At 40.0% G+C, this 16,005-nt stretch overlaps 1 protein-coding gene and 1 pseudogene across 1 annotated transcript in view; one reads left to right on the top strand and one right to left on the bottom strand.

The window, feature by feature from the left end:
• Positions 1–16,005, bottom strand: part of LOC116481606 (tropomodulin-3) — a 54,580-nt gene that overhangs the window by 18,454 nt on the left and 20,121 nt on the right. The window contains exons 2-3 of the mRNA XM_032174303.2: positions 6,515–6,714; positions 90–246 (exon numbers count right to left, since the gene is read on the bottom strand). Of these exons, the coding sequence (XP_032030194.2) occupies positions 90–246; positions 6,515–6,640 (283 nt within the window). The 5' untranslated portion in view covers positions 6,641–6,714. The remainder of the gene's footprint in view (positions 1–89; positions 247–6,514; positions 6,715–16,005) is intronic.
• On the top strand, positions 8,239–10,338 carry LOC116481475 (U3 small nucleolar RNA-associated protein 6 homolog; annotated as a pseudogene).

Genomic DNA, 16,005 nt, shown 5'->3' with positions numbered 1-16,005 from the left:
ACCTCTAAAAATATGATTTTCTCCATACCCACCTATAAAAAGAAAAATCAAGTGTTACCACATAATGACTTTAAAATTCTGGGGCTTACCTTTTTTTTCTCCAGTGTAGGGCACATAGTCTTCCCTGTCTTTATGCTCCAATGCTTCTTTCTCCAGATATGTAAGGAGATGCTCTCTATCAAATGGCCCTGTGGTGGACTTTGATGTCTGGTTCTTCTGCCGGAACCCTGCAGGCAGAAGGGCATTCTGCCAGAGAGAATGAATCAGCCAGTATGACCAATAAGAATGCTAATGCTATATGCTTCCGAAGATTACCCATATAAAAAAGAATTATAGACTGGAATGTGATACAGGCACTAAACACTTCATTGCAGGATTTTAGGACAGCAATGTACAACTGCTCCAAACATGAAACTTCTTTTTTATTAGGTAGAATTCACTTACATTATTATTAAAATAGGCACATACATTAGTACAGTTTCTTTTCTTTTTGGAGACAGTCTCCTTCTATCCCCAAAGCTGGAATGCAGTGGCACGATCTCAGCTCACTGCAACCTCTGCCTCCTGGGTTCAAGTGATTATCATGCCTCAGACTCCCAAGTAGCTGGGATTACAGGCGCATGCCACCACGCCCAGTTAATTTTTGCGTTTTGGGTAGAGACGGCGTTCTGCCATGTTGGCCAGGCTAGTCTAGAATTCCTGACCTCAGATGATCTGCCCTCCTCGGCCTCCCAAAGTGTTGGGATTACAGGCGTGAGCCATCGCACCCAGCATACGTTTTCTAATAGAACATTTTCTTCAGAGAGGATTCTACTAGCAGGAAACAATCTTTAGTTTTTAAGTGTTCTGGGATACTAATAAAAAAGTTTTATTAACCACATACCACATCTTCTTACTTACATAAGTGGGAGTTAATGATGAGAACACACGGACATATAAAGCACACATATAGAGCTAAGTGATGAGAACACACAGACATATAAAGCACACACACTGGAGCATAGAGGAGGGTGGAGGGTGGGAGGAGGTAGAGAATCAGGAAAGGTAACTAACAGGTATTAGTGATGAAATAATCTGTACAACAAACCCCCATGACACAAGTTTACCTATGTAATCAAACCTGCACATGTATCCCTGAACTTAAAAGTTTTTTAAAAAAGTTTTATTAATGCTTAATAACTGCTCAGTGTATATATATGTACAGAGAATAATTCTATTACAAAAGAGTGTTAAATGACTCTGTACAAGATATTCCTTCATGACTTCCATTTCATTGTAGACTTTTTCATGATTAAAACATATATACCATACAGTAGAATATCAGATTAATGTTTACTTCAGTTTAAACACAATGTGAGATGTTCCACTTGTGTGTGTATGCATACGTATATACATGAGCACTAGGATGTACTTGCAACGATCACTATCATTGTTTCACATGCCCCAAGGGACCCCTGACATACTCATAGCAAGAGCTATGTTCCTGGGTTTCCACATGGGTACAGCCTTTTTGAGTGCACGGACTTAGAGTTGAGGGAGGTGGAATGGAAGGTGATGGATTAAAGTTGTCTCCTGTAGTCCCTTAATTTTCACTAAGCCCAGTAAACACAAGGGCTGACTAGACAAAGTGAGCACCGTCCTTTTGCTTGTCAAAAGCCAAAGAGGTGATACTGCCTTGTCTCATATTTTTGGGTATATCTTTGCTTTGAAAATGGGAGGCAGCCAGAGAAATCACATAAAACGGCCAGCTCTTTTTTGCAAAACCTCCCAAAATCGGCAGTGACGCTGAATTTCATGGGTGGTATAAGACAATTTTTCATTATAAAGGGTAATCTTACATGGGTAATAGTAATAGAAAATATTCAGCTTGTAACTAGGAAATACAGCATTTCAACTGTGGTCATTTGTTGAGATACATAATAATTTTCATAAAATTCACCTCTGTGTTACCCTTTATGTAATGGTAACTACTACACAGAAAGCTGAACTGTAAGGAAGAAACATTCCTAACTTTGTACCAAGTATGTTTCTGTAATATAAAATTGTTTATGGAAACATAAAAACAAACATAAGATTTCTACCTTTAGACTTAGAAATCAAGAGAGGAACTACACATGAAGAACCCATTTCCAATTGACCTGCAAGTCCTACTCATTTTTACTTCCTGAAGAACTCATTCATCTTTTTCCCATCTCCAGTATTATTAGTTTGGTCCAAACTATGATCCAAGCTTGCTGAGACTGTTACATTAGCTTCCCAACTGGATCAGTTGCCTGATATTTCTTATCCTTCACCACCAGCCCCTCCGTCTGTCACCCTAGCCTCATCTCACTCACCCTCTCCATTCCCATCTGTCACCCTAGCCTCATCTCACTCACCCTCTCCATTCCAGTCACACTGGACTTTTTTTTCTCTCTTGTACTTGCCATATACTTCCTTCTACCACCAGGCCTCTATGTGTGTGGTCTCCCTTCCCTGGAATGCTCTGCCTATCCCTTTTTGCAACTCATTTTTCAGACTGTCGCTCCATTCCCCCAGGGAAGCTTTTCTTAACCTCTCATCACAAGCTCTTACAGTGTGTAGCACTTACCATTCTTTTAATATGGTATGATTATTTGATTAATGTCGAACTGCTCCTATTCCTACCAGCCTGCGTCATGAGGGCAAAGACCACATTTGTTTTGCTCATTCTTGTATTCCTAAGCCTAGCATAGTAACTGGGATCTACAAGTTGCCCCCAAATATTTACTGAATAAAGGTGTTAGAATGCTTTTAAAGAAAGATTCTCATTAAGGCAAATTAATAAAAAGTTACTTTCCTTCTCCATCAATAATGCATAGATGTATATATTGCTATTTCATGGTGGTGGTAATGGAAGTTGCACTACTCTACCTGCCTGCTCAAGCCCATGTGACACACACAGTCTTAAATATGATAGCTGAAATCCTGTCTCCCTAGAAAGTCTTTTTTTTTCTTTCTTCTTTTTTTTTTTTTTGGTCTGGCTCCTTAGAAAGCCTTTTTCTTCTTTCTTTTTTTTTTTTTTTGGGGAGACAGGGTCTTGCTCTATTGCTCAGGCTGGAGTGCAGTCGTACATCATAGCTTGCTTGCTACAACCTTGAACTCCTGGGCTTAAGCAATCTTCCTGCCTAGGCCTCTGGAGTAACTGGAACTACAGGTGTGCACCACCATGCCCCCGGCTAATTTTTAAAATTTTTTGTAGAGGCAAGGTCTTGCTATGTTGCCCAGGATGGTCTGGAACTCCTGCTCTTAAGCAAATCTCCTTCCTTGGCCTCCCCAAATGCTAGGATTACAGGTGTGAGCCACTATACGTGGCCAAAAACAGTCTAACCACAATCTAAATGAAGCTAGCTGGTTTTAGAGACTATAAACCCATGAACCAAGCTTCATTAGAAATATATTCTAATCAAGTAAGCTAACAGATCATAATTACTTTTCAGATAAAAATTTTCTTTAATATGATTGTCACTAAAAATGACATGTTTCTCTCTTGCAGTGCAATTTTGCTGTAAAATATATTCCTAGCCTTGGGCGGGGAAAAGCTTTTGCTAGGCTGGCTGTCTTCTGGAGATATATATATATAGATATATAGATATATAGAGATATATACGTATTTTTTTTTTTTTTGGCAAAAACTGAGTTAGCAAACATGTACACTGAATACAGCAGAAGGACAGTAAAACAGTCCTCCAAACTATAATAAGGTACCACACACACCTTCAACCTACTTCTTGAGACTTTGTAAGTTACAGTGGTGTTTCTTTGGCTGAAGTAGCTGCTACTACCCTTGACCTCTTTTCTTACCTGGTCCTTTACCAGAACGCTTTCCAAAAACATGTCACCCAACAAACAGATGCTGTCAATAAACATCACTGTTCTCCTAGTGTCAACTAACAGTATTGAGATTAGGGGAGTTACAACTGCGGTTGGGGAGTTTGCAAAATACATTCAGAGGTTACTCAAGCCTCCCCACACAAGAAGCAGGCCATGGATTTACAAATAAAAAATTAGCCATCAGATTTCAGACTGGTACCATAGTGCATCGAGTTGGGAGGAGACTCAATGTGGTTTAACAGAAAGACTGCTAGACTGCCAGGTATCAATCAGGCAGTGAGGAATCTAATCCCAGCTCTTTCCCTAATTGTAATAACTGAGGCAAGTTACCTAATTTCTGTTTTCCATCTGTAAAAGAGAGGGCATGAACTAGATCAATGTTTCGGAACCAGTAGTGTTTTTGTCTCCTAGAAGCCATTTGACAATGTCTGGAGACATTTTTGGTTGTCAACTCAGGGGGAGGGTATTATGTTTTTCAGTCTGGGTAACATAACAAGACCCTGTCTCTACAAAAAATTTAAAAAAGTAATTAGCTGGGTATAGTGGTGCTTGCCTGTAGTCCTAGCTACATAGGAGGCTGAGGTGGGAGGATGGCTTGAGCCCAGAAGTTCGAGGCTGCAGTGAGCTATCATTGCATCACTTCACTCTTGCCTGAGGAATAGAGTGAGAACTGAGCTCTAAAAAAAGTCGTGTTTTTTATTTTCTGAGTTTTATGATGCTTTGACATCTTGGGGCCTTGCTAATCCTGGAGACCACTCCTTCCAGGGCTAGTTAGAGAGGGCACTACTCCCCACCAACCTCCCCCAGAGCACACCTTTCATACGCAAACCAACCAATTCTCCTAACCACTTCTTTTTTATCTAACTAACGCTCACTTACCAAGCCAGTATTTCCCCTCCCCCTAAATCACCCAGAGCCAGATACTGGACAACTAGAGACTAGTTACACAGCCCTGAGCCTGTTAAAATTATTCAAACTATCTAGTCCTAAACTTGTTCAAACTTGCCTATCTTGACTCACCCATTCATTCCCACTGAACCACAATAAAGGCTCTGGACCATGCTTGTTCCTTTTGCCTCCTGACCAATCTGGGTGCTTCCCCATGTGCCTCTGTGTGGCATGGTGTGCCTCCTACTCTTGGAACTGTAAGTAATAAACTCTTCTTTCAAGGCAGTAGTTTCAGTGTCTGTCATCCATTACCATACCTGATTAAAACAACATCCTAGGAACATTTTAAAACAGGAGGAGTGTGCTACTGGTCAGGGATGTTGTTAAACATCCCTCCAAGGCACAGGACGGCCCCCCTACAACAAATTATCCAACCTCAAAAGTAAATACTGTCAAGATTGAGAAATCCGGACTAGGGACTAGATAGAGTCTTATGCCTTTTCCAGTTCCTTTTTTTTTTTTTTGAGATAGTCTTGCTCTGTCACCCAAGCTGGAGTACGGTGGTGCAATTTCGGCTCACTGCAACTTCCACCTCTCTGACTCAAGCAATTCTCATACCTCCGCTTCCCAAGTAGCCTGGGGCTACATGCACACACCACCATGCCCAGCTAATTTTTGTATATTTAGTACAGACGGGGTTCACTATGTTGGCCAGGCTGGTCTCGAACTCCTGGCCTCAAGTGATCCACCTGCCTCGGCCTCCCAAAGTGCTGCAATTATAGGCAAGAGCACCCAGCCACTTTTTCCAGTTCTAAAACCATTTGATTCAAATAGGTCTAACAGATTGAACTGCCTACAGAAGATATTGCTGTGATGTGATAAAAACAGCATTGTTATCCTGAGTAATCCCCCTCCAATTAGATGTACTGGGAACTTTTCCTTATAACAGTAATTATGGTTAAGGGATTTGACCTATGGTATAGACACATCATCCAGTAACAAGAACAATGTTATAAAATGAACTCCATCTCAGTCCTTAGAGGATACTTAAAATCAACGTCTTGGCATAAAGAAATGTGGTAAAGAAAAGAAGCCTAGCAAACAACCATTACCTTCAGGACCTTCAGGCTCTTCCCTCACTGCCCATCCCCCAACATATCAGGGAATAACAATTCAAGGGTCATGGGTGTCTATCTTAGCCTTGTGTAATTTATAAGACAAGTAACATCCACCTTACAAGTTAAAGCTTATATACATATGTCTGCTCCACAGTGAACTGCTGTATTGCCAAGAAGTTACTTAGATCTATTCTACCAATGACTGGAAATGTAATCAATTTGGTCAGCATCTTTCAGAAAGGGAACAATTAGATTTAGGAGCATGAAGAATCTTTTAGAGGCATTCTACACTGGAGCCACCTGGCATAGAAGCTCTGAAGAGACAGAGGTTGGAGTGTATCAAAAAGGCAATCATCTGCTGCACTGTACTAAAAACATCCCTTCCTGCACAGAGGAGAAAAATTTCTCAGAGGAGGAAAAATTTCAGGAAATGTTTGAAAATAAGGATACTGAAGTAGTTTAGGACAGTCATGTCAGTAAACATATGCAGGCAGAAGTGGGGAACTGCAGAGGAAGCCAAAAGCAACTTGATTTGGATAAAGAGGAGGACAGGGTGGAAGGTGCCAGAGAAAAGTCATGAAAAAGCTCAAAGGCAGCTACTGAGTTTCAAAGAATTTGAAAAGTTATTTCATTTCTCTTCATCAGCTAGCACCTACCTCAGGGTCAAGATCATCCAAAACTGTTTCCAGTTGTTTCAGTTCTGTTTCTGACAGATTCCCAAGGAGCTCATCTTCATCAAGGTCTTTGTACTTTTCTAAGTCCTTACGGAATGGCAGTGCCATGATTTGCAGTGTAGCAAGTCACTTAATTTATGCTGTTCAGTACAGTCAGAAGTGATCTCTACTTTTTCTTAAAGCTATGGAGAGAAGAAACAAAAACATTTTAAATAGTAAGTCATCTCCACCTACTTAGATCTAATTCTCAGGTTAAGTGAAATGTAATTTCCATGTGTCACACATTCTTTGATCATATATCGCATACTATTCTTGTTTATGAATCATTCAATGCCTTTTGCCTTGTGTTGAGAAAAAAAAAAATCAACCAGGAAAAAAGAGGGAAAAGATAAAATTCAAATCCATTAAGGCAGCCACTTGATAGAATTTAGAATGTCTAATAATTAAATTTTAGGGGGAAAGAAATTATGTGCCAAAATAAAAGATTTTCCATCAATGGCTTTCAAATTATTTTACCAGAGTACTTTGCTTCAGCACAATATGTTTAAGGCACATTTGTTTTACTATATATTGTTTAGGAGAACAATATGACTCAATATTAATATGGGGGGATATCAATACATTCCAAATGACAGGAGTTGTCTCTTGCCACTAGGAGAAATATTCTTTTGAAAAGATGCATTTGAAAATATTTTTCTGAGCTGTTTTTAAAGGAAAAAAATATAGCATTCTGAAGATGTTTGAGTAAAATACTCAAAATCATGCTGGGATATGTCATCCACTGAATGACAAGGTTGGTGGGAGGGTCTGACTGTCGGAAGGGACCATCATCATTTCCTTACTGTGCGATCTCTCCCAGGCAGCCATGAGGTTAATCAACAAGCAGGTTAATAGTAGCTCTAGAGACACAGAAGTTGGCATATATCAAAGAGCTAATCATCTGCTGATTCGGCAGGATTGTTCTATAGGAAAGGCGAAACCAAGGATTTCTGTATATTCCAGCCATACGTACGAACTGTCTGTCTCACAAAATATACCTAGTACTGGGCCAGATGCAGTGGCTCACATCTGTAATCCCAGAACGTTGGGAGGCTGAGGCAGGTGAATCGCTTGAGCTCAGGAGTTTAAGAGCAGCCTGCGAAACATGGTGAAAAATACGAAACATCAGCTAGGTGTGGTGGTATAACCTGTGGTCCCAGCTACTCAGGAGGCTGAGATGGGAGGATGGCTTCAGCCCAGGAGGCAGAGGTTGCAGTGAGCCAAGATCGTGCCTTTACACTCTAGCCTGGGTAACATAGCAAGACCTTGTCTCAAAAAAAAGAAAGAAAAAAAAAAAAAAAACGACCTAGTACCTATGGAAATAAACACACTTTAGACTTAGTGATTTGGTTAAGTTTTTCTTGACTGCAAAATGCTCAGGACTTCAGTTTGATATATTTCCTTTACTACCCCTTCCCTCAAGTTTTCTCAACTTAATATTTTAGTATGTTTTTTCTGCAAACCAGTAACGTTTTAAGGCTCCTTTGATGTGTTTCCATCTCCCAGGAATGGAACTGTTCAAACTGTTTAGAAAGGCAGGCTCACCACAGGAGTCTGACAGCAACTTGACTAGCAACCACCTTAGGTCCAACAACAAGCAAATGGGGGAGCTTCCTGCATGTGTTCGTGGTTGAGAAGCTCCCATGGGGTTGCAGAGTTTGGACATCATGGCAGAGACAATTCAGGAACACAAAGAAGATCAGCTCCCCGAATGGGAACAGCTGGAGCACATTGGACTGTTCAGTCATGCAGAGATTAAGGCTATCATTAAGAAGGCTTCTGATCTAGAGTACAGAATCCAGGGAAAAGCCCTTTTCAAGGACAACTTTATCAATTATGTTCAACATGAAATTAATCTTTTGGAACAGATCCAGAGAAGAACACACATTGGATATTCATTTACGAAGGATGAGATTGAGAATTCTATTGTACACCGGGTACAAGGTGTTTTCCGAAGTGCCTCAGCAAAGAGGAAAGATGATGTTCAACTTTGGCTCTCCTATGTAGTTTTTTGTTTGTTTTTTGAGACGGAGTCTTGCTCCGTCGCCTAGGCTGGAGTGCAGTGGCATGACCTCGGTTCACAGGAACCTCTGCCTCCTTGGTTCAAGCAATTCTCCTGTCTCAGCCTCCTGAGTGGCTGGGAATACAGGTGCCTGCCACCAAGCCTGGCTAATTTTTGTATTTTTAGTAGAGACAGGGTTTCACCTTGTTGGTCAGGCTGGTCTCTAACTCCTGACCCTCAGGTGATCCACCCGTGTCGGCCTCCCAAAGTGCTGGGATTACAGGCATGAGTCACCGTGCCTGGCCTCCTATGTAGTTCTTTGTAAAAAACGGGCTACTAAAACTCAACTTAGCAAGGTATTCTCTGCCATGTTGGCCATTCATTCCAACAAGCCAGCTTTGTGGATTACGGCAGCCAAATGGGAAATGGAAGACTGCTTGTCTTCAGAAAGCGCAAGGCAACTATTTCTTTGGGCACTGCGCTTTCATCCAGAGGGCCCAAAACTTTATCAAGACTACTTTAGGATGGGGCTGATGCATGCTGAAAAAATGAGGAAGGAAAAGCAAGAATTTGAAAAAGCCAACATGGATGTGGAGAATGCTGATTATTCTGAAAAAATCCTTAAGGGCGAGTTGGCACAGATCATCTACGAAAATTCTGTAAGCGTAATTAAAGGTGCAGAATTTCATGTGTCACTGCTTTCAACTGCACAGCGATTTGACTTTGCCAAAGGTCTACAAAAAGAAATTTATGATGACCCTCAGGCTCTACACACAGATGATCTTCTCACTTGGGATTATGTGGCAAGGTGAGAATTAGAGATCGAGTCACAGATGGGAGAAGAGCAGCCTACAATGAAATAAGACAAAGCAGAGGAGGGCCAGAAGGAGGACAGATACTGTGCCGTATATGAAGAGGCAGTGAAGACTCTGTCAAGGGAGGCCATGTGGAAGTGTTACATCACCTTTTGCTTGGAAAGATTTACTAAGAAGACAAATAGTGGGTTCCTCAGAGGGAAGAAGTTGGAAAGAACCATGACTGCATTCAGAAGGGCACATGAACTCATGCTTCTGCCAGAATTCCAATACAAGCAGTTGACTTGAGTTGTTGCTGTGCCATAACTTCCTGAGGAAAGCTCTGGAGGGGGCAGTAGCTGGGACTGAATTGTTTAGAGACTCTGGGACAATGTGGCAGATGAAGGTGCATGTGCTGATTGACTCAAAGAGCCCTGACACAGCCATGCTTTTTGAAGAAGACTTTGTGCATCTGAAACTCCAAGTTTGTCTACCATTGTGGACTTCTTGGCAGAGTGGAGTGAAGGTCCCAAAAGCCAAGACGACACCAAGGCAATCTTTAAGACAGTTCTCTTAGCTGTTACAGGTGCCAACTCAGTAACCCTGAAGGATAAGTACCTGGATTGGGCTTATCAACATGGTGGCTACAAAAAAGCCAGAGCTGTGTATAAAAGTTTACAGAACAGCCATCCATTTTCAGTTGACTTTTTCAGGAAAATGATTCAGTTTAAAAACAGCAAGAATCCTGCAAGATGGTGAACATAAGAGAACATTATGAGAGGGCTTTGAGAGAGTTTGGATCTGTAGATTCTGATCTTTGGATGGATTATATCAAGGAACCACTGAACCACCCCCTTGGTAGACCTGAAAACTGCAGACGGATCTACTGGCAAGCAATGGAAATGTTGCAGGGAGAGTCAGCAGAGGCGTCTGTAGCTAAACATGCTATGCATCAGACTGGCCATTTGTGAAGAGGAAGAATACAGCCATCATTTGTGAAGAGGAAGAATACAGTCATGCAGTATTGCAAGCCCTGTGGGCAAATATGTATTATGAGTCAATTTTTGTAATTTGTTCAGCGATGGCAGACAAGATGGCTGTCTGATTTCAAGACACACTTTAATTTTATATTAACTTGTTAATTTTTTAAAAAATTTTAAAAAAGATTTTATGATTGAGACAGGGTCTTGTCCTGGCTGGTCTTGAACTCCTGGATTCAAGTGACCCTCCTGCCTCAGACTCCCGAGTAGCTGGGATTATAGGCACAGGACACCATGCTCAGCTTGATGCACAAATCTCTAATTCCAGGAAAGAGAACTGCTGATTTAACGTTGAGATGTTGAGGCCAGACCTACCATAGGTCCTAAATGTTTTCCAGAATATATGGAAAGCATACGACTGGGTTTTACTTATTATCCCAGTTCAAGTATGAGTATCTCTAATCTAGCTAGGAGCCAGTTGAAACGAAGGAGAAAGTACAGTTTTGTTGGTTTATTCTCATTATAAAAGATACATGGTATGCATTTGTCCTGGAAAATATGGAGGAAATAGAATAGTGTGTCGAAAAAAATAAAAACATCCTGTAACCATAGGAAAAAAAAACAAGCAAATGAACAGAATTTGCTTATGCAGATACTACATTGCAGGCAACCTATGTAACTGCCTAAGACAGGACTGGTTTATACCTACCTGTTTTATTGGCACGTCTTCTGGTTTACTGGTTACCTTGAATTTTTTTTTTTTTTTTAGCAAATTATTATCATTGTCATTACTGTTTGTTAAGCCTCCATTTTGTACTTCCAACTTTAAGATAGCAAGTTTGGCCAGGCACAGTGGCTCACGCCTGTAATCCCAACACTTTGGGAGGCTGAGGTAGGAGGATCACTTGAGCCCAGGAGTTTGAAACTAGCCTGGGCAACATAGTGAGACCTCATCTCTATATAAACTTTAAAAAAATAGCTGGGCATGGCGGCACACACCTGTAGTCCTAGCTACTAGGGAGGGTGAGGTAGGAGGATCGCTTGAGCCCAGGAGTTTGAGGCTGCAGTGAGCTATGGTTGCGTCACTGCACTCCAGCCTAGGTAACAAGGTGAGATCTTGTCTCTAAAAATAAATAAATAAGCAAGCTTACAAGTATATTTACAGTATATTTTCTCCATTAAAGATAATATAGTCTGCAGAGAAGATTCAATGGAAGATATCATCACTTTCCAATATATTAGCATAAAATGTAATTTTGAAGAAGGTAAAAATTTTAAGGGACAAAAATTAAAAATAGCACCACTTAAAAAAATTTTTCCCTTTATAAAAATACCAATGACATGGTATTTCAGACAGATAAGGGTAAGAAACTGATAAAAGTATATAAATATGTGCCAAGAATAATTTAGTTCATGCTTTTTAAAAAATGTTTGGATAATTACTATTTTAAAAGTTTTTAATGTGCTTTAACATATTTTTGAAATTTTCAGTATATAAGCCAATATTCTCAATGAATATTTTAAAATATAGGTAGATATAAGTTTAATTACTTTATGCATCCCTTACTTTACTTTCAAGAATGTCCCAGTATGGGTCATAAATTCAATGATCATTCTAACAGGGCACTCTAATAGGCAATACGATAGGAATGAGATATCGGGGCAAAGGCAGGCAATGCTATATGCCACCCAGGTTCTGTGAAGTTGGATACATGACATTCTACATTCCACGGGCAGACTAAATAGCTTACTCCAGTACATTGCTTCCCCTAATCCCAAAGTAAAATCTACTACACAAAGCTTGTTTACAGTATTGCGTAAAGAATAAAATGAACAGCCATGAACACCCTGCCCAGCATAGAAGAGAAAACATCACTAATACCCTCATGTTCACTTCTCTAGTTGCAACTCCTCCTCCAAAAGTAGCCACCTACCAGATTTTGAATTAATCATTCTCTTGCTTTCCTTCAGAGTTTTGCCTTATTTGTACATACCCTCAACAGTTTTAGATCTGCCCCTTTTCTTGCATGTTATGTAAACAGACTCGCAGAGTATGCACCCTTCTGTGACTTGCTTTTTTCATTTAATGTTGTTCATTGTTTTGAGTTGATGTTTAGAGCTCTACTTTCTTTTCATTTCTATATAGTATTCTATCATATAAATTAACATTTAAGTTGCTTATAGTTTCTCCCCTCTATTTCTCTGCTATAAACAATCTTGTTACCTATTTCCTGGTACACACATGTGAGAGAGTTTCTCTGACGTCCAAATCCAGGAATGGAATTACTGGGAAAAGGGTATGCTTATACTGAACTTGATTAGGTAATGCCAAACTATTTTCAAAGTGATTGCATGAATTAACGTTCCCAGCAGATTCGGCACTTGACAATTGACATTGCTCCTCATCCTTGCTCATTGTTGGTATTATCAGAGTATTTATTTTTGGCCATTCTGGTGGTATTTCACTGTGGTTTTAATTTGCATTTCGCTGAATTATGAGGTTGAGCATCTTTTCATATGCTCATTGGCCAGTGTGTTCCTTACTGTGTGAAGAATCTTTTGCCCATTAAAAAAAAAAAATGTCCTTAATATATTCTTTGTTGGTTATATGTAACAAATCTCTTCCATTTTGTTTTTCAAGTCTTATCAAGTTTATCATGGTATATCCTAGGGGAAAACGTTTCTAAGTATTTTTCATTTTTAAAAAAGTTTACTTCTTTAGCTAGGTTTTCCTTTCCAAAGCAATGGAAAATCAATTTCCTTCAGATTCAGATTATTGAATTTTGCCATGAGGCAAGAACTTCTGGGTAATACACCAAAGTTCAAAGCTTCAATTCTGCTTCAATAAAAAGCAAATAACTGTTGCTCATCCTATCTAATGATGTTCAAAACTTATCACTTTTTGTTTGTTTGTTTGTTTTTGTTTTTTAAGACAAGGTCTCATTCTGTTACCCAGGCTGGAGTACAGTGACGCAATGACGGCTCACTGCAGTCTCTGCCTCCTGGGCTCAAGCTATCCTCCCACCTCAGCCTACCAGGTAGCTGGGAATGCAGGCATGTGCCACCACACCCAACTAATTTTTGTATTTTTTGTAGAGACAGTGTTTCACCATGTCGCCCAGGCTGGTCTTAAACTCCTAGAATCAAGTGATCTGCCTGCCTCGACCTCCTAAAGTGCTAGGATTACAGGCGTGAGCTACCCACCACACCTGGCCACTACTAGCATTCTTTCCTCAGATGTTCCCATTATCAGATTCTCTAACTTGATTTTACCTTCCCTCTCAACTCTCATCCTTTATTGAGGAACATTTGTATACTGACAATGTTCCAAGTGCCAGCAGGAGCTCAGAAACTGCTTAGGAAGGGAAGTTCTGGAAGGAGTGCTTTGCTTTTCTTTTTGTTCTGGGATGACATGTCTCTCTTGCTTGTCCTTTGACATCTGTCTTCTAGAAGAGGAACAACTGAACGATGAAGAAGTGAAACCAGTGTGCTAGGAAAGTACTTCATATCTACACTTTGTCTACAGAAACTTTCCTTTTAATCTCTAAGCTAATGTAAAATGTATTTCATATAAAAGTAAAAAACAATTTGCATTGCACAAGAATATGGGAATTGGTTTTCAAAGCATAACATTCTCACGATCATTTAAGAAAAACACAACTTTTTGTAAATAAGCAAGTTCTGCCAGGTAAGTCAGGCAAAGCTTAAGAATTTTTAATTTGGAATTCTGGTATGTTCAGACTATTTTCCTTCTTAACTCACTTTTTACAGCAGTGTTTCTCCTGCTTTTGAGTGTATCATAATCTCCTGGTGGGCTTGTTAAAACACAGACTCCTGGGCCCACCCCCAGTGTTTCTTGATAGAGTAGGCCTAGGGTGGGCAGATAATCTGCATTTCTAATAAGCTGCCAGGTGGTGCTGATGCTGCTGGTCAGGAACTATGCTTTGAGATCTACTGCCCTAGAGGTGCTCCCCTCATCAGTTCTGACAACTACATCTCATACTGTGTGGCAGGGTGTATTTTGTTTAACTCAAAATTCTTCGAAGGCTGAAGAACTTTGTTTAAATATTCCCCAAAGTCTATGGGTGCTGTTACTTTTCTTCTTTCCACTCACCCACTGCTTCACTGAACTTCAGCTAGTGGAGGCTATACTTAAGGACATCAAGAATCTCCTGGTATATTTTTGGCCAAAAGTCTTCTTCCATTTACCATCTTCCTTTTCATTTATCACTTATTTCTAGAATCCTTATTTTTCACACTGGACTTCCAGGACCATGCTAATTTTTTAATGGAATCTCAGCAATCTCATTTTGCTAAGAGTTTTAAATTTTAGCTTTCTATAAGAATAATTTCTAAAAATTAATAGCCATATTCTAGATCCTTTGGATCACTTAAAAAGAAGCAATGCTGTGGGATTTCAGTTGCCATATTTACATTTATATTTATCATTGCACCAGCACCTGGGAGAACTGCTTTGTTTTGATCGTCAGTTAACACTAGGAGGCCCAAGAGCTTTTTTCCTTTAAAAGGGATCTATACATAAGTTTGGGGAAGCAATGTTCTACTCTGTTCAACCAATCTCCACTTATTTTCCTCAAACTTTATATTTGTACAGGGAGTAAGGTATCGACACTGACTATATTTGTTAAAATGCAGAATTATATGATTCAGAGAGATACTCTATGAGTTGTTAATCTCCACTTCACCACCATTTCCGTAGGGTGGGCTCAGAGTTTTCAGATTCTTATCCGTTCTCTCTTTATTACATACATGTGATCATATTGCTCTCTGGTCCAAAAGCCTTATATAACTCATATTACCCACAACAGGGTTAGGCAAACTACAGGTGGCCAAATTCGGCCTGCTGCCAGTCTTTGTAAATGTTTTATTTGAACACATTCACGTTCATTCATTTATGTATTGCCTATGGCTGCTTTTGTGCTACAGTGACAGAGTTGAGTAATTGCAAGAGACCAGATGGCTTGCAAAGCTAAAATATTTACTATTTGGCCCTTTACAGAAAAAGTTTGCCCATCCCTGACCTATAAGAGAAAGTCCAATCTCCTCATTATAAGACACACAGTTCAGAAGCTGGTCCTGACTAGCTAGCTTTCCTATATTATCTCAGACTGCTCTCCATCACATAGCCTATACTCCAAACAGGCCGCAAACTTTAGGCCTCTCTATTGCTTTGCTTATTATGTTCCCTCTCTCTAGAAAAAAATGCATTCATTCCCATCTACTTATATCCTCAACTGAATCTCACATATTCTTCAATACCTAGCTGAAAATGTCGTATCTTCCCTGAAAATTTCCCTGGTCTCCATTCTCACGCCCAGGCAAAATTAATGATTTCCTTAATGATGTTGCCATTATCTTTTTTTTTTTTTTTTTAAGAGACAGGGACTCGCTCTGTCAGGTCAGAGTGCAGTGGCACAGCCTCAAACTCTTAGATTCAAGTGATCCCTCCTCCTCAGCCTCCTGAGTAGGTAGGACTAAAGGCATAACACATCGGGCCCAAACTGTTGTTGCTATTATCTTCATATATACATCCATTATAACCACAAGTTGTATTGTACATCGGTAACTTCAAAACTTAAGGGCGTAACGGAAAATACTGACATAAAATGTTAAGAGTGTTTCCCAGAAAATCAGATA

Source organism: Hylobates moloch, unplaced genomic scaffold, assembly GCF_009828535.3.
Source record: "Hylobates moloch isolate HMO894 unplaced genomic scaffold, HMol_V3 SCAFFOLD_14, whole genome shotgun sequence".
NCBI classification, from domain to species: domain Eukaryota; kingdom Metazoa; phylum Chordata; class Mammalia; order Primates; family Hylobatidae; genus Hylobates; species Hylobates moloch.
This window is presented reverse-complemented; position numbering and strand designations above follow the sequence as displayed.